A 24,736-nucleotide genomic window follows, 5' to 3' on the forward strand; every position below is an offset into this window, starting at 1 on the left:
AAAAAGTAGAGTAGGAAATGGCTGGTGAGACAGAGAATGATAAATTGCACTGTCTTGTCAAAAACTGAGAATACAATGTCCCATTTTATTTATACAATGATAATGTTCTTGATACGGCTGACATTTACCTGTCCTAAATGGTCTTACTTTGTATGAAATAAAACATTATTGTTATGTTACACATTTTATCTGTACTGGATCCTACTAACAATTATTGGCCTACTTAGTATAATATCAGTATAGTATAAGTATAATATACTATACTGATATTATAATATATATATTAATGTCTCTGTGTATGAATTATAAGCCTTGAATATCGAGATATTTATAAATGCAGATAGTTCCGGTACACCTGAATGTTTTTATATAAATTTTGATTTTACAATGCTATATTATAACATTATAATATACTATAATAAACAGATTAAATATTTAAGATTTTCTAATATACTTTTGTCATTTATTCTTGTATCAGTTCATTGGGTAGTACATTTTCTCAAAATTATCCTGAATTGATCAAATTAAAAAAAATACCAGTATAAAAAATTAGCTATAAAGAAATCAAATTCTGTTTACTGATTACATAAAATCATTTTTTATGTAGCTCCATGACCCACTTCTGCTTGTGGGTCTCATTAGAAGCCAGATGTCCAGCTGGCAATAATGAACTTGTGTCACTCCTTATAGTTATTCGTACAGTACACCATTATCGAAACTCTTCCAACTGTCTGGCAGGACAGGGGCACTGTAATAACCAATGCAAAAATGCATGTTCATAGAAAGGGCCCACAAACTGGATTAAGTAGTTATAGGCCAATAGGTTCTACTTCTTTTATGTGCAAGGCTATGGAATCACTAATTTGAACTAAATTAGAGTATCATTTCATTAGGAAATTTAGTTATAGTTTTTCAGGAACACTCTTGACAAAATTCATCATAAAAATAATTTGCAGCCAGTAGACATTCACATTAATTCATGTACTTAGATTACAAAGTGTTTAATGGATTGGAAACAGATGGCACAGGTAAGGGGTAAATGCTCAAATTGTAGATGATGTAATTAGTACAGGAGTACTGCATGTATCTGTATTGGGACCACTGTTTGTCCTAAATCATATCAATGATCTGTTGTAGCTTGAAAACTAGTAAAGTTTGTAACTGATACCAATCTAGGAAGCTGAAGATACAAAAGGATTTTAAAACACTTGGCAGATATTTAACATAGAGATGTACAGATTGTAGAATGCAGGAAGCAAAAAAATAAACTTAAAAATATAAAATGTGAAACACCGAGGTTGAAGAGGCTAATTATGCAAAATACTAAGTTTATATTGACTCATTATTTACATATTCCAGGCACTGTAGGGAAGCAATAAAAAACAAACTATATACTGTACTGTATATGTTTGGGTACAGTATACAGTTAAAAGTACAATTTAAATCAAAAGTGTGTTAATACTTAAACTGTGCTAGGACCTTTATTTGTTTAAAATAATGTGTACAATTTTGGTCACCAAGATTTCTTCTCTATAATCATTTCAGAGAAGAGAACCATATAAAGCATAAATAAATGTCATGCATTAAAGACTAAAGCAGGTGAACTTTTTTAGTCCAGGAGCAATTGCCTGTAAGTACTGGAATAAACAAATATGCTAGATAGCCAAATGGCCAAATGGCCAAATAATTGCAAGAATATGTGAGTTGCAAATACAGCACATTCCTAAAATGAAAGCTGTTGTGAGATTATTGAATTTAACTAGTTTGGGAATTTTGAAGGCTAACAAAGCCTTCAAATTCACACAGAGTGATGCCCCTTCACTTCCTGCAAGATAGTTTGATGTGCAGCACAAACAATTGTACAGACCAATGTTGTACATGGGGTCTGATGTATACAGTCAGTGCTCTTTAGGATTTCTTAACCTACTGTATTTTCAGCAACTACTAAATCACTGGTGTTTTTCAACTAAAAAGATTCAACATAAATATACACCTATAACATTTATTTTGGTAGCTAAAATACTAAGTCACCATTAAACCAGTCCTAAGAGCATCCTGCTGTGTGCAAACACCCTTGACAGACTGCCAATTAATGCAATGCTGGAAGGCATCTTAAAAAATTCAGTGAATGTAGACTGCCTGCCTGTTGAGTTTTTTTTTTTGAGTTATTACTTTCTTTTTCACTAACCGTATATTTTCTGCTTTTTTAACAGCAATTGCAAATTGCATCTTCTTCCATACATTTGACATAAAACAACGTGTTTTATATGTGTACATAAGGTTGAAAAAATCTTAGATCTCACATTGACTATCAAAGTCGTAATGCCACTTCTGTTTAAAACATTCATAACAGTTTTACCTGCTGAATTATTTGCCCTATTCTTGTAAATGTTTATTAATATGTATTAAAAGGAATGTATGAAACGTGTACTTTATTTTGATTGACATTGTGATTGCCCTTGTGATAGGTGACAGAGTGAGCCCTTTAATATTGCCATATTAACTGTTGTAGATTGACCATTATATGGTATGAATGGGATTTAAGACAAGTCACAGCCTCTGAGTTGGCTGGGTATACAGTAGTAGGCTGAACAATGATCAGGTACAGTAGGATAATTTACTGTGGTCAAAGCTGTCTTGTAGAAAATATGATGTATGTTAGAGCATCCCTAAATGAAGAATCCGTTTAAAAATAAAGGAGCCAAACCTATTATGCATCCAGAGATCTGTGGCAAATAACACAATATATGTACAGTAGAATAACTGAATAACCTGTTTAGGTTCTTTATGTACTGTATGAAGAGAGTAGCAACACATTAAAAAGCAGTTCACGCTTGACACCTTAAAATTTGCATTCTTTTTTGTATTTGACTAGGACCTCAGTAGTGCAATCTACATTACTTGCCTGCTGTGTGCCTGGAGCCCTGTTTGTAGAACTGTGTGGGGTTCTTGTAAAGAGATTCAAATTTTAAATGAACACTTAAACTCTAAGGAACAATATTTGATCGTAGGAAAAGTCTATGTTCGGAAGAATGACACATTATAAGAGTAATAAGATGTTGATACATTAATGAAGTTAAAGCACTCTAAAGCATTACACTGTATAAAATAGAACCTATGAAAAATTACAAGTTAGAGGAGGGCATTCATCTGCTTCATGTTTTTGTGCTGTAATACTGAAAATATAGAAAATCTATAAATGTTACTATTCATTTTCTGCAGGTGCTGTATTTATTCTGTCCCATTCTAATTTCTGGTTAACTCTTATTCCTTTATAGTCTGATTTCATTAAATTATTCATCTTTCTTGGATTCTGCTTGTACAGTTTTAAAATATACTTTAACATAAAGCATATTACTTTGATTAACTGATTAAGAAAGCAATGCATTTGTTGTTTTGACTGAAAACAACTTAGGAGTCCATTATTCTTACTCTACAGGATTAAGTTACTTTGTTTGTTCCGATTTTTATCAATGAATTTCTGTTCATTGAATTTCTGTGATTTTTGTTTTCTTCATAAAAGTATTGGCACTGTGAATTAAATTACATTGTGATAAATATGAAAATACTCAAGGATATTCAAGATCCTAAAAACTGATGTTCTGATTATTGTTTTTTTTTCAAAAAGAATAATAGGTTTGACTCTATTATGCATATCCTCTCATTGCTCTAAATTGCATGACTTAAATATTCACACATATACTGTACATATATACTGTATAAACCATGATGCTGATGTTTGCAAAAAAATACAATAAAGCAAAACACACAGTAACAACAAAAATATGATACCAGGAGGATATTGCACTGAAACAAGACAAAATTCCTAATGCATCTGCATTTTCCACCTTAACCGCTGCGATTCTAACCAATAGTTATATCCAGTGTAGGAGGAGGAGGTGGGAGTTTGCTATTGGACTGTGCTAGTAGAGTATAAGGAACCAATTACTGTCTGTGCTGCTAGCTGTGTGCTGTTCATCAGAGTGAGTTACAGCAGAATATCTCTATCAGCTACAGTATGTGTTTATAGATTGCATTCATCACCCCCTACTGCTAACTAAAGAATGATGTTTTAGCAACTAGAAATTGTGATTCATTCTCTTTAGAAGAGTTGGAGTGCGTTTGTATGCATTTGCATGTTAGTGAGGGAGACTATTTTGTGATAAAGGATAAAAGCAGCTGGAGGAGTTGCTTCTTAAGGGATGCTTACTGGCTTGGCTTGATCTAAGGAACTAAAGGCAGCTTGGTAGGTAAGTTATTGAGTTATGATTTGCACTCCCGGAAAAATGTATACAGCAAACAGATCTAAAATATGCTTTGCTTTATTATTTTTGAGTAATAGATTGCTTACTTTCTGTGCTTTTTAAAAGACCCATGGTTCTCATATTGCTTTTGTGCTATGAATGAACTAAAAAGAACCCTAGCAGCGAGTGCTGTTGCTATGCTGTTGCTTACTAGCATGGATTATGTGCTTGTTGAAATTTGCCAATTCTTTCAACATAGTCACATAGAAGTAGTCCTACAATTAATCTTTGTAGGCTGTATGTCAATAAGTGTTATTGTTTCCTAAGTGCTGTTGACTTCAGTGAATGTGAACGACTTTGCAAAGTGCCTTATTACTTTATTGTGCAGTAAAAGCAAACTATTTATATTGTTCCCTGCACAAGAGATTCAATATACGGTAGTTTAATGATGAAATGATGTGTAACAAAAATACATGTAAAGTTTTTAACCCATTTTTCTTAGTCAAGAAAATAAAAAAGGTATTAAAACATAGATAAAGAATAGATTTAAAATGCTTTTTAACATGTTGACCGAAAAGATATTTGGAAAAGACATGTCAAAGGGCTTGCTTACTTTGATTCTAATTCTGGATTTAGCGGCTAAAAGCGCGCCCTTTGATATATCTTTAGCTGCTAAAAAACAAATCAGTCTATTTGAGTACCTTAATTGCCAAAGGCAGTGCTCATATTTTTCTTTTTTATTCTGTGTGGGTTTGTTTGCATTATCCACCATTTGACAGTCTTGTATCCAAGCTACCCGCAATCTGTCATTATTCATTCCAAACTATTTGCTCCCTGGCGGTTTCCTTTCCATATGGAATACTAGAGAATGGAGTTTTAATCAATGTTCCCTTTGATTTTGATATAATTTACACTTATAAAAGAGAATCTAAGCAAAGATACTCATGAATCCTGGATGATTTTATCACAAATTAACCTTACTACTTTTCTTTTGTTCACAGGGATATATTTAGAGTGGTTTTATAAAACGTCAAAACTTGCTTTTGTTCACTACTAAATGATATGGCTTGGCAAATCTAAAATTCTGTGATAGGTTGTTAAAATAATATATGGAAATGGGGTGTGTCATTGCTCTCTGTGAATTTAGCTTCAAAATAGCGGTCTTAAAAATATCTTGCAATGACAGGTGATTGAGTCATCAGCCATTCCTTTTACTGTAGCTGTAAATGTAGTCAAGTCATAGGGAGAAATTTAAATCATGTTAAGTCATGTTAACTCGGGTATGAAGCAATAGTATAAGTTTAGAACTCTTTTGTTATTGTTTGGGTATTTTGTGTGCTGTTATAAATGCACTGTTAGAATGAAATCATATTTTGCTGTTCTGTAAGCCACCTTTCTGAAGGCAGAATGTCAATAAAATGAGTTATAATTTTGGGCAGAATGCCAATTAGTTATAACATATTTGAGAAGAATGTTACATAATTAAAAGTAACTCAATGCGTATATAATATATACTGTATAGTGATGGGAGTTGACACATACTGAACAATATTATAGAACTCCATTATAAACATACATAATTTGTCTTGGAACATATTAAGTTAGATGTTCAAGTTAATTATAATACTATTTTAATAATAGTGAGACTAATGTAGAATCATAAATTGTTACACATTGATGAAATATGCATTAGTGCAAAATCACTTGCACCGTCACAATAGTCCAGGCACATATAGTGAATATACAGTACCCATATACAGTATGCAAACAGTACACCTTTGTGATGCAGGAAGAACATTTGTATCTACTTCTTAATCTACCTGTGTAAGGTTATGAACGTGTATACTGTACTTCAAGTAAAAGATTTATGCTTACACTAATAGTTGTTTTCTGTGGGGAGGAGTGTGAATGCAGTTGAGATAGCATAATGTTTTTTTTCCATCTCACCTCAAGCAAAATTAGAACAAAATGTGTACATGAGTAACAAACTGGGATTCTGTAGCTGTTTTAATTGATAATGTTGATTGGGCTATGAGAACTAGGAAACTGCTGTAGGTCATTCTTCCTTCACATCAAAAGAACCATCTTTTGGGGATTATGTTAATTAATCAGAAAAAGAGTTTTTATGATCATGCCATGCAAAATGTATTCCATTTTGTCAAAAATGGCTCACAACCCCAAAATATTTGTGATTCTCTATGGAGGCAGGTGAGCTGTTTCTGTCTCATCAATAGCCTATTTGGCAAAGTTCCTGGTTCATTTAATTAAGTAAAACAAGTGAGGATGGTGTTCAAATCAGCAAATAAACAGCTGATTGCTTTTAGTTATTACATTTAAAATTAATATCAAATGAAGTGGGAAAGAAAGGGAAATTTTGTTAAGGAAAAATGATAAATGTACAGAAAACCAAGTATGTTTAAACAGAACCTCAAACAAAACCACACCATCAACCTAAGGTTTTGTAATTTTCATGTTTTTAGTTTTTCATTTTATCATACAATTGAATTATTTCTCATACTGTCATTCTTTGGTGAACTTGGTACAGTTTTTTTTTATATTGACAATATTCCAGTGTATTAATGATTTGAAGTGCTGATATCAAAGGATATCCAACTACAGTAAATTCATTAGATGGACTGAATATATGATTTGTATGGTACAATAGGTACCATAGTACTTAGCATTTACAGCAATAAAGGAAAGGTACAGCAAAGCAAACTGAAAGGTCTATCATTAATCAAGCACATTGTTCTTATACAGTACAAAGCAAAATTCTTTAAAGCTCAGCCTTATAAAAACAAGCTTGAAACTCATTTGCTGTAGCAATAATAGATTGTATCAGTAAAGTAACAAAAGGCTTGTACATATGTAATGTATAATGAGCTGTAGAAAGTATATTACTACACTTATCATTGTTCTGATGTCCAATGAATATGGATAATTTTGGAAACGAGCATTCTTCACAGGGTATATGAGTTAATTACTTATTAATTTGATGGTATGCCCTATGGGATTGGACATACCTAAAGTGGATCCTTATGTGTTTTTTTAATTTTGTATGGATGTTTAATGAATGCCTCCCACTCATGTTTAAAATCATTAGAAAATTGAAAGATTGATGTATTATCTTTTTTATTTTGGGGTTTAATATTTAAAGGGAGGCATTCCTTCTTGTTATTTCAAAGATGTTTTCTTGAATTAAAAAAATGATTTGAATGAGGCTGCTTTTAATATTGATATTATTCCATATTTGGCCTTGTTTTCTTTCATTCTGGGACCTGTACACTGCCACAGTTTGAATGCTTATAGGATGTCCTTGCTGATAAATGACATTATGTACAGTCTAATCATCCTGATAGAGTATTTTGCATTACTAAGGTCATAAAGGTTTGTTATTTTTACTTTAGGCAATAACACACATACTGTAACTAAGTTTTTTGCAGTTCTGTAGTACTATAAACTGTAGAATCTATTGGCTGCAAAGCTCCTTTGAGACTTGCCTTGGACAATTGTGTTTTTTCTATCTTTTTACCATTCTTATTAAACCACTTCATATCAAGTTGCTTTTTACAGATAATCAATAAATTGAAGTCAGAAGTTAGCTACATGTGCTGGCTGACTTCCATTGATTGTTTTTTATAGTTTTTTTCCCATGCTGAATTTCTACTAAAGTACAGTATTTTTGCTTAACACAAGACTGAGGCCTGAATACTTTCAACTAGGAGGGAAGGCTTTTCAATATTTCTCTGAATGTTAGGTTTTTGTGTTCTCAGCACTACCGGTAGATTTTCTTTCAGTAATGTCAGTTTATCCCTGCCTTGTGTCTGCATTTCTCTGTGACTAGAAGGCAGAAGCATGCAGAGCTGCCCTTTTATCTGATCTTGTAATTAAGAATGATACAACTTAGACGGATTTTCATTGCATCTTCCAAATAAAACACAAATACAGTAACACAGAACAAGTTTAAAAGTCAAGTTTAAAAACTGTTTTTTTTTTCTGTTTGGAAATTCTACAACAAACAAATATTGCTTACTTTCTTTACAATTTGACCTTGGGCACCCAGAGCTGCTTTTTGACCATGTCATTTGTTGGCCTTGATAGTATTGATTACACACAGAGTGTTGAGTTTCTTGTGCTCTGCATTCTCTGTTTCGCTGCAGATCCTGTTTAAGAACAGCACACTTGTAAATAGAGAATGAAACAGATGTTGAGACCATTTTTATCATGCTTGTTTCAGAATACGGTCGATTTGAAGCAAAAATCCATGATTTACGGGAGCAGATGATGAACCACAGCATGAGCTCAGGATCAGGCTCTCTACGAACCAACCAGAAGCGTTCTCTTTACGTCAGGTAGGAAATTCTGGTTTTCTCAGTGGGCTTATTTATTTCATGCATTTTTAACCTTTTACCTCTGTGAGTCCGTTTTCCTGGGTTAGTGTGCTCTAGTTTAGATACTGCAGTAGGTTTAGTTTGCAAGGGCTGAATAAATACATTTTTCTTTCAGAAATCATTTCTGAGAGTTATGATTTATTTTTCAATTCTTGTAAAATACATTCACAAAAAGGTCATATGCACAGCATTCCTCGCAGGTACAGTATGTACAGCAGTAATGACAGTATTGTACAGATTCATTTTTATTTTTTAGGAAGAGATTTCCATAGGAGCACAGTTCAGTTGCTTTCTGGCATGATTGACATATCCTACCCTCCAGGAAGAACACAATTTCTCCTCCATGAGAATAGGCTTCCATGGCCCCTGGCAGCAGCCCCATTCACTAATACCGCTGACTGGCGTTCATCTGCTACTGTATGTGAGAACATAGTCAGCACGAATCACACTCTAAAGGTGTTCGCTCAGGAGTCTTCTTTCTTCTCTTTGCCTTACTTGTCAGCTAGAATCAGAAATAGCCCTTATTTGCTACAAAAATTTGAAGAAGGGAGCATTCCAGTTCATTCAATTCATACAAATACAGCATATGGGGCATTTCGCCTCGCAAATTTAACTCTTCGTTGAACAGTTGTATTAAATGAAAATCTGCTTTATGTTGTACAACACTGCATAAAAAAAAAGGAAAGATTAGATGTGAAGAGCTCCATCTCTGGATTCAGTTTCCAATATATGTATTTTATCTATATATATTTCCGTCCGTATCTTTATCAATACTTACAGTATTTATCTGCTGTGAATTCATTCTGTAGATAGCGTTTATTTCTCTTAAGGCATTAAAATGATGCTGTGAGTGGCAATTCTTTATTTGGGCATCCATTGATGCTAAGTTATTTTAAGTCATGAGAACATGGCAACATAATTGCTGGTGTTTCATAAAAGAGCAAAATATTGATACCAGGTGGGCATCACAAAAATCAGAGAGACTGAAGAAAAAGGGAATGGTTGTGTTGCAATTAAACACCCTCTGCTTTAAATTGTTTCACTAAATCTTCCCGACAGCTACTTTTATTAAATTCCTTACATTTGAATTCCCTTTCCTGACTGATACTAGTTAAGCACTCGCAGGCATCCAGTGTTGATAAGACTGAACTGTGAAAGATCTGATGTCCCAGTTTTTAATCTTCTGCATAAAATGCTCACCTGGTTGGCTATGCAGCTTGTTGTAGACACAATAAGAGCAATATCAGCTTTTGAGACTTTAAATTGTAAATGCAAGTGTTCAGTGTTGTGTGATTCACAAACAGTATTGGAATGTATTGCATTTAATGTACAGTACTGTACTTCTTGGCCCCAATTTATTTATTTTTTGTTTGATAAACAACTGCACACTGTGGTGGTCGAGGAACTTTGTCATCTCAAATTCTTCTGGCAACACTAATTAGAATGAAGAACTATGTATTTCACTAATTGCATTTCTTTGCATTTTATTTTTCTGTTCATTCTTTTCCCTTCTAATGGTATTTGCACTCACATTATGCTGCTTGTTAGTGATAAAAATAATTTAAAAAATCTGCAGTTTGTGTTGGTTGTGCTTACTTACATATTACTGTTGGTAAATAATAAATTGGAATAAATGTTTAATGAATCCCAGAATATTTACTGTATGCATCATGATTTAATACATTCCAATTCAACATTTAACATAGACTCAGTAGCATTGAACATTTCTTGTTACTGTACATTAGATCAGACAGCTTATAATACAGATTTTTTTGTGTATACCATAATAAATCAAAATACACTCCAAATACCAAAATAATTATTTTTTATTATTATCACTGCTGCTAATACAGCTACTTCTAAAATTTTATTTACATAATTTATAATGTTAGCATTATAATTTATAAATGCTATATACGCTGTAGTTCTCTGTTAAAATGGCATATAACTTCTAAGGTTCTGAATGAAAATTTATGAAAAATACACTTTCAAGCATTTGTTTTGAGTTACTGTAGGTATTGTCAGCTTCAGAGCCTTTCATAGCCCTTCCACCAGCAATTGGAAGCAATTTTCATCAAATGCAAAACCTAAAATTGTAGAAAATTGAGCTTTTCTCCTCTCTGTAGTCACTAAATGTCATTAGTAATGCAGTAATGCAATTTCAGATAAGAGCAGTATCCCCCCCCATTTCTTTCAATTGAACTGTCTTTAAAATACATGCCTTAATGTAACACTCACTTCTTTTAATCATCTGGACAACTTAATATCTCTTCAGTTTTCTGAAGACCTTTTAAGAGTGTGTTTTTTGAATACCTTTTCTTACTCGTTTCTTTGATTGATGGAAATGTTTTTGTGCTCATTTAGCCAGATCTATTTTAACAAATGGCTCCAACCTAATTATCGGACTTTAATGTTGAATTGAAGCAGCAATGTGATACTGATTTTTAAACGTTTTAGCAAATATTAACTACAGTAACTTTGTGGAGTGACTAATTTTGAGTTCACTTTTTCTGTATCTTTATCTTCAAGATCTGCATATAATATTTATATTTTCCTTGACAATGTTTAGGGCCTTATTTACAAGATTTTATGCTGTTATTAGTTTCTACATAGGCTGAACCTTTTCATAGGCTTATCACTGTATAGGCTACACTGCATACTGTAGTGTAAAAAGCTTTTGTGAATGAAGCTCTTACATTCATTCAAAGAATATTGTTAAACTGGGGAAAAAAAAAAGTTTTAGTATCTCTAAGAGTTTTTTCAAAGACGAGATCCACCTCAGTGTATTTGAAGTGCCCATGTCCAAAACAATTTACACTGAAGTACACATCAGCACCCAGGACGGCAAATATTTATTCCTTTGCAATTCTGGTCAGTACTGGAGCATCAACCATGGAAATTTACATTTCGTAAACATGCATGCAAAATTTTTAAAAAATGTTTTTAACATTTGTTTCTTTTTATAATATCATTACAGTATGTACAAAAAAACTTTAAGAGCTGTCTCTTTAACCTGTGTCCGGACACACCACGTACAACCTCATCATAAAAAAACTGCAATGACTCTGGAGTCCTTCAATCTTATAATAATACTTAGACTGTGACAGAGAAACATTTTGCATATTAAATCAATGTAGTTAAATACAAATTAATTTAAAGCAGATTAAATATATATTTTAAATATATAAAAAATTCAGATGTACTGTAACTCAAGCATTGATTTTCATTGTCATAGTGTGTTATTGCTGATTGCAGCCACAGTGGATGTGTGGCTGACTGAAATAATGTGACCTTATCTGGTTAGAATCATTTCAGCTGTGAAGTTTGTATTTTTCTTTGACACAATAAGTTGTGGTCTTTATATGGGATTTAGAGCCACAACAAACACTTTAGAGAAATCAGTCGTCTATATTGGCAGAAGAGGAATTCGGGATTTCATAGCTACAATTGTGTAGAATAAAAAATGCTAAAAGCAATTTATTTTGCTCAGGGTCTTAATTCGTTTTTTTGCCTTATACATACATGGAGAATTTGGTGTGCTTTTACAAAGTTCCATCTTTTTAACCAAAAATGAATTAAAATTAATTTGCTAAACAAAAAAGCTAAGCAACACCTAACTAACAATCTGTTGGTAAACCTGGTAGGGATGAAAATGTATACTAACGTTATGCAATTGTAATTGAGGACCTGTACTGTAAATTATGATGTAACATTTAACATACAGTATACTATATATTCACATAAGCAAACCAATTTACTTGTTTTAAGTTGTTACAATAGATGTTGCAACTTTTCAATGCTTTTAAAACTCAGGTCAGCATTATGATAACTGAAATAATAATTTTCCTAGCAAATGGAGGGAAAGCTATAAAATAATAGCCCCAAGTAAAATAATGGTCACAATCCAGGTCAATAGTGTATATTCATCAACTTGAACACGCTATATTAAGGCCAAAGGGGAGTCAAATATTTTAAGGAATGCAGAAACTAAAGGTTAAATTTAGATTATAATAAATAGCTAGGGTAAGCATTTTGATCCTACATAGAATATTGCTTACATCTCACTTCTGTACAGGCATTATGTATTCCTTATGCTGTGTTTTAGGTGTGATGGCAGATATGAGCTACTGTAGGTGTCTTAGAAATCATGCTTTTTCAAGTACCATGCAAAAATCCTGAAATGGCTAATTGAAAAAAAATCCAAACAGACTTTACAAAGTAGAAAATGCATTATGATGTAGTTTAGCTGGTATACTATTTGTTGTTAAAATGTTGCTGCATTTCACTTTCTTCATTATCTAAAGATAATTGGTAAATCACCAATATTTGAATGGTCAACAAAGTCAACTTTGGATGGGTGTTTTTGTGTGTTTTATAAAATACTGTTTCATCATGACAGCTGTAAAATTACTTAAATTATTCTTGTACCTCCCTAACAGTAACAAACGTTTATACAGAAAGTTACAAGTGTACAGTATGAAACTCAGGTGTGAGATTAACAAGCTTATGCCAAAAACATTTTTTTCTGAAACATTTTATTTATGAGTTTTTCAGATTGTGCCATTGGTATCAAACAATTACCTCTACTAGGACATGTTTTCTGACATTTGTCCTTCTTTATATAAGCTCACATATCAAAGAGCTTAAGTAGGCATGTTCTGTAACATCCTCACACCTGAAGAAGGCTCCACGGCCGAAACGTTGTGTTCTCTTTCTTCTTTTTTTCAGCATGGAATAAACCTATTACTTGTTCCATGTTCTGTAACATGTCATATTCCATGTATATGTACTGTACACACTTAATAAACTTCATCTATTGTATGCAGTATATTACTATTCGGCTATAGACTAGACTATAGACCTGTACATATATAAAGTCCATATACAGTACATCAGAAACAGATGAGACCATGATAAATATTTACTAAAGTGATGGAAAGGTTGAAGGCTTGAGAAAGAAATGAACTGTAGATGCTGTTAAGCACTATAGTTTTGTGTGAAACATTGTGGAGGTAATGTCTTGGTCTATGCATGCATGATCACCTCTTGAACTGGTTCACTTATTGTATCTTCATTGATTATGTAAATAATGAAGATGTTAACATTTTATTTGGTATAAGAAAACACTTCTCTTCTTATTGGAAGGAACATCAACATGTATTATGACAATCCAAAACATACAGTATGGCTGAAGCTACCCAGGAGTTCTTCAGGAGAAAAATAGTGGTAAACCTTAAACTGGTCAAATCAGTCTCCAGTTTCAAAGTCAATTGAGCATGCATTTAACATGATGAAGAACAAAATCAAGCGAGAAAGAAGCAAAAAGTGGCAAGAACTCAAACTGGCTACAGAAAAGGCCCAGCAAAGCATTTCAAATGATTACGTAAAAAGGTTTTTGAGTTCAGGTGGTTGCAGACTTCATACAATTTTGAGATAACTTCAAACTGTTATCTCAAAGACATATGCAACCAAATACTTTTCACTTTTAAATTGAATTTAAACTAAAATATACCAATATATGGTCACTTTGTATGTTATTGTTCTAATATGCTCATATACAGTACATGCATGGAAATACCCCCAAATAAATTGTAAATTAAATTGTAGTTATTATTCCCATTATGAGTCATGATCACAAATAGTTGCTTGAGTTAAAACAAAATTAACAGTTTTGACTGTAGCTATAGTCATAGTAGTGTTATTAGTACTTTAATAAAATATTCAGAATGAACTATTTTTTTTATTTATTATTTCAATCATAGATTGTCAAATGCATCTTACCTACTTACTGAGTGCTGTTTGACTGAATAAGCACTCATTCTGACAGTCACCTTATTTAATAGTAACTGTTTTCTAGTTGCAGTAATTGCAATTTTTTACACATGATTTGTAAATGGGTGGATGGAATTATCACCATCTCTCTATTCTGAACTTTGTATATTTGGCAATCTAACACCAAGACCCATCTGCACAGAGCAAAACAGTTAAAGATGCAGTGCCTTTTGAATAAAACATCAGCATTGTTAACACAATCCCTTTGAGCTCACGCAGAATGATGTTAGGCTAAGTGCTCTTTGTAGTAAGTCCTAGAAGTGCACTGCAATCTGCTGAGATCTGTAGGAAATAAGAGACAAAACTAACCCAAAGAAAACAGAAATGACTAAAGCCTATCCAACTACAGCATTTTGGCCATCCAAAACCAAAAAAGCATTTGGATGACTACAGTATGCCATCTAATTACCAGGCTGTTGTCTTGTGGCGTTATGCAGTCAACATGCATTTGAAAGTGCCTGACTTCATCTTATATAAGCTCATATTAAGTTAAATAGCCCCTTTGGTGTTCTTTCTGGGTTTCTTTAAAACCACCTTAAGAGCTTCTTCTGCATCAGTATCAGCAAGTTACCATAGCAACATTATAAAAACTACTTCCCACAACCTTCTGTTCTGTTTGAAATAGAATATTCTGCAAACTCAGTTTTATTGAAGAAAAATATTTTGGAACATTTTGTACTCACACATCCAATGCAAATCCTCATAAGGGAAAGTAAATAATCAATTTTTATAAACAATACAATTAACCCTCAGCACAAGTATGAATTATTTAAAATATTTATGAACCCATTAAAAATATTTATGTAGAGCATAATATGATTATATATTTATATCATCTTCTTTGTTTGCTATATAATGCAGTTTTCTGTCATAAAATGTTATTTGTATCTGTATCTGTAAATAAAAATTATAAATCAATAAACACGATCACAAGTGTTCTTACACATTTTAAAAATAGAGGTATATGGTATTTTTTCCATTGCACCCATTTTGAAATCTGTCGTTATTTCTCGACATACTGTACAGTAGCTAAATATAAAAGAAACTATTTCTATTTTATCCAGATAGAATTTCCTTCATCCTCCTATTAAAATACAATGGGTGCTGTTAGTGCCAATCAATATTTAAATTTAAATAGTGGAATCCACTTGTTACTATGCTATGCAGAAGCATGAATATATTTTGACATGTTTCATTGAAGTGTTACTAGAATGAAAGATTTGAAGGAGTGACTAAGCAACGTTTTTGATATAACATTAAAATCTGATGGCATGTACTTAAATTGTGGAACTAATTCTACAAACTCTGTGTTATACTTTTGGCGATATTGTAATCTGTCAAAAGCTTATTCTAAATCCAAATTTCACTGAAGACTGCCTGCTTAATGCAATTATTTTTTGTCAGTAGACTTAGAAATTAACTGAAGTGGAGATTAGTGGCATACATATCAATTCCTTTGTCTCTCTGTAACATCTACAGTAGATGTACAGTATGCAATCATATACATACACATACCGTATAAGCATGTGTATGAGTATGTTTCTTTAAATTGTGAATAGAGTGCTTGCAGCATTACTATTAATTTTCCTGTTGATTTTATTTTTTCTTAAATGCCTAGCAGTCAGCACTGATAAGGAAAGTGTTACTGTCATGATTAACCTTTAAACACCATATCTGGGGAAAACAGAACCCAATTCTGGAGCAGCCGCTCAGTCAATAGATGAGAAATCTTCACAACCTATTATAATGTACCACATTTGTAATTACATCTTTTCATGATTGGGATAATACAATATAACCAGAGTTTTATTATTATGTAGCAGACTGCAAGTTTGCCAAATACAGCAGTTTGAAACTACAGGTAGGTTGTCATAGTGCCATTCAAATGAGATGGGCAGATTGCCTGGAGGCAAGTGTTTCTCAGCGATGTGTAACACGGTCCTAATGAGGAGTCCAATCACACACTTTCACTCAGGTCCTAAAACAATCAGCAGAAATGTTTTATAAGAGTCTCTGCAAATCCACATCGGATTTGCAGTACAGTACTTGTTATCCTTATGCAAAGTGATGTGTTCCTTGAGGTACAGGTCTATGCAAGTGTTTGCTGGAAGCTGGCAATTTCCCTGTCTTAATCCATGTGTGAGGATCATGACATATCACTGGCTAGATTTTCATTCATGTTTTCAGTTGCTGTTATGCTGTAAAATTGCTATACAGGTTATCATAAACTTTAGGGTCCGTGGTCTATGTCTACTGAGATGGCAATAATATAATAATGGGACTTCTATTTTTCTTATTTTGCTTTTGTGAGCAAACCTTATTCCATGAAAGCAGAATAAAAATTACCTAGGCCAGAGGACCTCAGCATATACTGTATGCATGAGTTGGCAAGTTTATGTACCAAAGAAAGTAACGTCTAATTCTATTGAAGTTAAAAGTACTTATGAACTGAACGGAAGAATGTTTGATGTTGCAGCAGAAAAACAAATTAACCATAGTGCATGAAACATTAGGTCATCTGAAATACCTCTTTCATCATCTTGTGGCATTAATTCCCAGGGATTTGTGGTGATCCTCCAGCATTCACCTCTGGCTTTCCTTACCCAGGCAATTTCTGGTTTACATTCACATAACCTACTGCCACCTTCAGTCTGAAATGTTTTCTGGCACTGTAAACTGTTCTGTGGCCTCAGGCTAGTCTGTCCTTCAGTGAGTAAGAAAATATTTCTCATCAGATACAGTATGCCCTCATGCAGATTATGACACAAAAATATCTTTATTTTTTTAGAAAAAAATACTAGAGTAAAATTGTCAATTTTTTTTGTGTGGGAAGGGAGGTGCTGTTTATCTCTAAAGTATTATATTTAAAGCTCTGAAAAACAATCAGAGTAGCTGAGCCAATTTATGGTTCTGTTTAATTCACCAGTGTTTTGTGACAATTTGGTTTATGGCACTAGTGCTCCTACATGATGTAGGGAAGGAGTCCAGGGATGTTCATTTGCACATTTGGATAGTCCAGCAGACTGTCAGATGTTAGCTGGATTCACATGGACTCCACTTCTTTGCTCAGAAATGGGATTTTACTCGATTTCAGCTAGAAGAGATTAGCCAGACCTCAGATTTAATGGTGACTATACTGAAGCTAGTGTTGAATATTGCAATAGCACCAGATGAGTGTATTTTCATTTTTAAACATAGTAATATATCTATAGATGAGTTGCTAAATCAGAGAAATGTTTTTGTATAGAGAAATTGAATGAATGCGTTAATGAAGCAACAGTTCTCAGGGCATTTTCCAAGGGATTCATGTTGCCTCTTCCTAAATTGTTCTGCACTTCCTTCCTCTGTCTCTGAAATGGAAATTCTGTTGTAGTAAAAATCGCTTTGATACATCTGTGACACATGTATTGCTAACTTCAGGTATTTTGATTCACAGTTTTTTATTGAGCAATGAGTAAGATTTGTTTTCTGAAAATATAGTCAGAAAATATTTAAGAGCACAATAAATATTGTCCTGGATTCTGTTTTCTTTATCAGTTGTGGTTCCTGTGATTGGTGTGGGCTCTTGTTAGTGTATGCTGAAAATGTGCAACCTGAATTTAATCTATTGCAGCATTTTCCATGTGTTACTTTACTCTATCCAAAAAAGTCCAACATTGACCTTTAAAATGAGGTTAATATTAGTGGACAGTGTTTTAATTCATGTCTTCTGGTTTTACAAATTAAAATTGAATATGCATGAACATACCTTCCTTTCATTATAACAAAATATTTGCAAAATCTTGTGCCTTCTCAGAAACTGATGTCAGAACTGTCTTTTGGGCACTTATGCTGTGTTGTACAGTAATTTGATTCACATTTAAACCCATTCTGTCCTGACATCTGAGATATAACAGATAGAAAGCTGCAGATCTAACCCAGGCATCTCACAAAAATATATGCACAAATACATGTACTGTACAATTCATGTACAGGACATATATGTAAGCACTTGTACACTCCCACACAGACAGTCACACATTTATAATGAAATGTGGGTGAAAAATCGTAGTTAAACATTACAGCTGTTATGCAAAATTGCACCTTCTGACCCAATTAAAACATTTCTACTCAAGCCACAAAGATACTGTACCAATAGACTGAATGAATTCATTCCTGAATAAATGAACATGTGCTTAGTTTTTTTATTTGTAAGTTTTTGATTCCTCTGGCTTTTTTGAAGCAGTGATTTACAGTATTTTTCTCTTATGTGCCAAGAACAGAAATATATGATCTTACAATTTTATAAAAACATATATTTTCTGTGCTTTTTTATAGATTCACAGGGTACCTATCTTTTGCCTGTTCTGTATAAACTGTCTTTTGTCCTTTATCTGACAAAATCTTTCTAACCACTCAGATATTATATAAAGTCCTACATAGTATGTGGTAATTAAGTGAAGTAGTCCTTTAAGATTGTCAATACATTTCATATTACAAGAGTGTGTAGCTTACAAATACAACTAACAAGTAAAAACAATGTATGAGTGCTTAATATTTAAGTTTACTAGGAGTAGGAACATGTTATTTATGTAAAGGAAGTAGTCATAATAAGATTTTGAAGATCGGATTTGTTAAACAGTGTGAAGTTTCTCAGACTTCCTTGAAAACGTCAAGTCTTTGAAATATCAGTCATGCAGTATGTTTCTGTCACACATAATGGCCTGTTGATTTTTTTATGTATTTTCAAGATGATACGTAAACCAAAATAACATGCTCAGGACTGTTTTTGAAATAAGGCTTAATAATTAATCATCCATATGCCTCATTTAAGGCTTTTCATCCTTGTGTGGGTGTATTTTCTGAGCAGATCTGTCTTCTCTAGATGTTGTGTCTCATCTTATCAGTGACTTAGGGAATGATGTGTTTTTCTTTTGTCACCTCTCTCCTTTAATTTCAACACCTCCATATTAAAGGCATCATGTGCATTATTGTGAATATGGTAACTTTGTTAATTATGAACATCTCTGTGGTATATTCATGTTCACAGTTCTTTTTTATCCTGTATCATAGAAACCTTTCCAGAAATGTATGTTTCCATGGTGACTGTGTGAAAACTCCAGACAACTGTAGAAATTGACATCATGAGTCAGGCAGGTTAATGGATGCAACTATACCATTTCTTTAAACGCTACTCATAAAAAGGAAAGCGGTTTATGCCGCAGTATTTAGAGATTGTTTGCTCTAATTTGTTTCTGTGCTGTACAGTAGTAGTTCAGAGGAAAATAATGCAAAATACAGAAGAAATGTCATGAGGAATACATAAGTAGTTTTTAGTTTCTGAAAGTGATTGGAAATGAATTTTTTGTTCATAGTTCTAGCTAGTTACAGGGACAGGAAACAGAACAATAAATTAGAAAAATAAATTCCCTTATATTGATTCTAGCATTTCCTTTAGCAGTTTTTAACTTTAATCTTTATAATGGGGTTTATTTTTGTGGAAGCACTGGCTTATTTACTGTATATGTTGCTTGGAGAGGTATTTATAGCCCTTTAGAGTTAATTTGATGACAGCAAGCAGTGTACAGTGTCATGGCCAAAACACTTGTCACAGAACATGGGACTTTTCAAAAACATAATTGTTTAATGTCACTATGAAAAAGCAGTGACTTTGTTATTGTTTCCCCATTTAGTATTTAATGTCTGTCCTTTTTGTGGATCATTAAGTCAGGAAACAACTGTTTAAAAGAAATAAGGTTTTAAGAGTTATAATGCCAAATAATTACCAAATTATTTAATTACCAAATAAATTTAATCTATTGATTAATATTAGATATGGACAGAATTGAAATATTTGTGGGAGGTCTAGAACAATGTACCCAGCCATGAAGTTCAAGCCAAAAACCTGTGTTCTTTCAAGAATTAGTTGGATGAGGGCATCAATCAGTAACCTGCTTAGCAACCAAAAGGTCTAGATGGGACAAATGACCTTCTCTTAATGATAAATGTTGTTATTAAACATTTCAAAGTGACTAGCATTTACCAAGAGTTTGCCACACATTCTCCAAATTCAGGCTTTTACTGCTGTTAGGCTAATAAATTTCATATCACAGTCAAACAAAATTATTTGTTTAAGAATACTCATACAGTATTGTATTGATTATACTTATAATAACATACTGTACCTTTACCTACAAATACATGAAGTATTTTGTGAGGTATTTTGTAAATAAATCTAAAATTTGGTTAATTGCTGTAGTGCTTAATAAGTCTAGAAAGTTCTTTACATTACTAAGAAAAATTGTATTGAGTGCGTTTGATAAAAAAAAATTATCTTGGAAGGAATATTTAAATTAATAGCAATTCAGACCTCTTTAACATTATTTTTAGGTTTAGAAGTGTACAGATTAGAAGTATGCAATTTACATGCAGTATCAATAAGATTCTGAATGTTAAGAATGCTTGACGGCCATCTTCAAAATGGCAGATATAAAAAAAAATCAGCCCATATCTAAGGGTGACAAGTTGTATAAACTCTACACATGGAAAATCTGGTGCTTTTAGCATACGACCCACCATTTGTAGCCTGGACTATAAATACTAACAACAGTTTTCAAAAAGCGTGGGCATGAAGAATATTAAAGCCAGCTGCTCACCCTTAAAAATACAAGCACCTGCCATTGCAATCTTTGCTGTATAGCTGTACAGTAGCAGGACAAGAAAATGCTGAATGGCTGAAAAAAAGATGAGCTCTTTTTCTGCTTAGCTGCTGTCAAATCACCAAACTACCTTCCTTCTGCACAAGTTATTTTCTGTATCTCTGGCTTCAATGAAAAGGAATGGAAAAGGAAAAGCAGAATTTGGTCCATCTATTTGCTGTATTTTTTTCTTTTACTCAAATTGTGCATTATCTTTAGAGACTTAATAAGCACTGATGGAAAAAGGTGAACTAGGACGTATTTATTTTTACATAGGTGTAGAATCATCCCTTTGTTCCACTTTGGAACTTTCTGCAGTCCAATCGCAATTCACTTTAGAATAATACTTAGAAATACTACCAGAAATACTTTCTCTGAACAAAATAATCTTTAAAAACCTTAAAAAAGAAAGCACGATATATATTCTTTTGAATAATACTTATGTTGCTCAGTTCCTTCGCTAATGATTTTTAATTAACCCTGTATTAAAGTACACTTTAGATGTAGATTAACCAAATGTATTTTTTGAAAAGAGTGCATTCTGGATAAAATGGACTAAAGGTTATATGTATGGCTAGGGCAAAGGAACACTTTCTGTATGTGGGGGGATCAGTAGATGTAAGCAAACTCCTGGTGCATCATTGCTGAAATGTCATTTTCAAGGACAGAATCATTGTTCTGTGCAGCTCATGAAAAAAAACATCAATTTTAGCTACGTACTGTAGGTCAGGGAATGGAAGAAACCTTCCAAATAAATTAAAAATTAAGGAGCAAAAGGGAACAGCTTTCAAAATATGACGACAATAGCCTCCTGAGTGCAAGATCTTTTATTAAATAAATGTTAAACTTTATAAATGTTATCAATAATTAACTGAGGTTGGCTATAAATACAGTACAGCTCCTTGGGTACCCGTTTTCACTAACAAAGTAATTTTCATACTTGGAATGTTACTGTCACTAATTAAATCATATCTATTTAAAAATTATTTGTGTTCTGCAGTCACACCGCATACTGTATGACATTTCAAATAAAGTCACCTTGTGCTTGGACTATTTAGAAACATTGCTTTTTCCACCCACCATGGAGAGCACAGTTGTAGATCTGTCATGGGTTTCACAAACTTAATACTAATACTAATAAAAGCACTGTGTGATGTTAGTCTGCTAGCATCACAAAGTGATTAAATCTTTTAATCTTTAGAAAAAAGGAAAGTAAGAAAATCAAACATTACTAACTGTGCAAAACATATTTTTAGGTTTTAGACTTTAGCAATATAAAAAGATAGCATGAATAAAAGAAGGCCATGAAGTCATCCATCCGTCCATCAAGGTCAAATTAAAAGTTTGGAGTTTCTGTGACAAGGACTTGTCACAGACTATGCAAATAAAACAGCATGGAACTATTGCACAGAATTTAGTTTTTTTTATTATATCTTCTGAAATTAAACTAGCCTTTATCAAAATATTAAAATATTGATTTCCTGGATCATTTTTACAGATCTAATTATGCTTATTGTTGAGATATGTACAGTATACAATATTCCTGTCTCTATAACTTAATACAGTTTCACAAAGGGAGTGTGAATAACATGTTGGATCGAATCTCTAATATTGAGTTTGCAATGCTATTGAAAATGACCTCTTCCTCATGGGTAGAAGAAATACAACACATCCTCTTGATTTGTTACCTTGGATACAAAGAAATGGAAGGTTCTGAGAGATAATTTGTGACTTCTCTTTTCAACACTTGAATGTGGAACTCTGTGTCACATTGTAATATGACACATTTTAAAAGTGTGAATATTGTATGAAACCGCAGGACCTGATGTTGCTGGCCTAGCATCTTTCTGCAAACTACTGTATGACAGAGTTGTTATAATGATAACCACATTTTTTATCCTTGAGACTTTAAGGCACAACTCCGTATGATAGCTTATACAGTAATAATCAAAACAAAGAGATCACCATCTGATTTTAATCCTGTTTTTATTTCGATTTAAAGAGTCTATGATTTTCACCTAAGTATGTTCATCAACACTTCACAGATTGTAAATGTGTTTTTTTAATTTAGAACAATGCATTAAGGCGCATATGGAGAAGTAACATTTTCAAGGGTGTGTGGAAAATGCTGTGCTTGTAATAAGGTATAATAAGGTATTTCTGAATGTTAGTTCATTTCAGTGTTGTAGAGGAAAATTAAGGGGTACAGTAGCTATCATTTTACACATTTGTTTTTTCTGCTTCTTCTTTCATTAACTGCTACAAGAAATCCAGAATTGTCTATATAATGATTTCTTAAATGTATTTTTTTAATATATTGTAAATCATATTATAGTAGTAATATTACACTCCTGGAATAACATTCTTTTGAAATTTCCCATCAGAAGTAACCGCACACTGAGATTTTACCTGCTGCACACTGTATTTTCTCATATTAACGAAAAGAGCCTGAAAATAAAACTCAAGTTACTGTATATAACATACAGACAAAACTGGGAAAAAAGATGAGATTGTGGAAAAACACAGTAATGGGTTCGTCGTTTAGTAAAAAGAGACTCAAGCTATGTTTGTCTGTTGTACTGTACATACAGTAAGAATGATGCCAGTACTAGCATAGTGTTGCGAAGTACAGTAGTAGTGAGAACCCTATGCAGACACCAGAACAATATCCAGAGGCGTAGTCGAGGGAGAAATCCGAGGTCCGTAAACCGTAGGTAATCAAGCCGGGCAAAAGAACAAAAACCAGAAGTGGAGGCGTAAGCCACGAGGAAGCCGAGAGTCAAAACTAGTACAATCAGTATAATTCCAAAACCGAAACCAGGAGACGTAGTCGGGGAAACAAACCAGGGTCAGGAAGCAAATAAGCAAATAGAAAGAGTGGCTCTAGCCAGGATAAACCTAATTCTGATCCGAGAGAATTGTGTAAAGCAGCCTTAAATAGGCTGAGGTAAATTGGATAATTGGAAACCGTGCTGGAATGCGAGGTGGAATGACGAGTCCTCCGGGCACGTGGCGTAACACATACTGTAGTAATGATTAAGAAAAAGATTGCAGGCCCTGTTAAGAATACTAGATTATTTTTAGTACAAAAAGATAAACAGCATTAAATGTACAGTATGTGTAGCATTTGTTCATGAATAATTACATTTAATTATATTTCTTATGATTATTTATAATGATTTATTATTATTTATTATGGTCACTTCCGGTCAAACTAATCTTTTCAGTAAAGACGTAATACTGATAAACTGTTCACTATAAAAGCTAACCAGATATTATGCTTTTGAACAAATCAGTAACGTTGTTTTAAAAAAGTCATGTATGTGTGTGACAGGAGACTCCATTTCCAGATCGCCTGGCACTCGTGAGGTATCCACATGATCACATACACACCCAAACGTAAACATTTCACTATCTAAACAAAGGCGATAACGCTGGTTTCCAACGTAAACAAACTAGTCTGGAATTACGGGGATAGCTTTGCTTGCTCTGTGACTTTACTCACATAGAGTAAAGTAAGGTTGTTTCCCGTATTATCAAAATCAAACATAAAATCAAACCAAACTCCTATTTTCCTTTGTTTTAGAAGTGA

The 24,736-nt window shown here is 33.1% G+C and overlaps 1 protein-coding gene across 3 annotated transcripts in view; it reads left to right on the forward strand.

Annotated features, from left to right (window-relative positions):
* LOC148830363 (disks large homolog 2) overlaps positions 1-24,736 on the forward strand; it is a 107,094-nt gene that overhangs the window by 56,630 nt on the left and 25,728 nt on the right. For all 3 annotated transcript variants that reach the window (XM_088920533.1, XM_088920534.1, XM_088920536.1), the window contains one exon: positions 8,482-8,596. In XM_088920533.1, the coding sequence (XP_088776659.1) occupies positions 8,482-8,596 (115 nt within the window). The remainder of the gene's footprint in view (positions 1-8,481; positions 8,597-24,736) is intronic.

This window comes from Atractosteus spatula, chromosome 7, assembly GCF_055471065.1.
Source record: "Atractosteus spatula isolate fAtrSpa1 chromosome 7, fAtrSpa1.hap1, whole genome shotgun sequence".
NCBI classification, from domain to species: Eukaryota; Metazoa; Chordata; class Actinopteri; order Semionotiformes; family Lepisosteidae; genus Atractosteus; species Atractosteus spatula.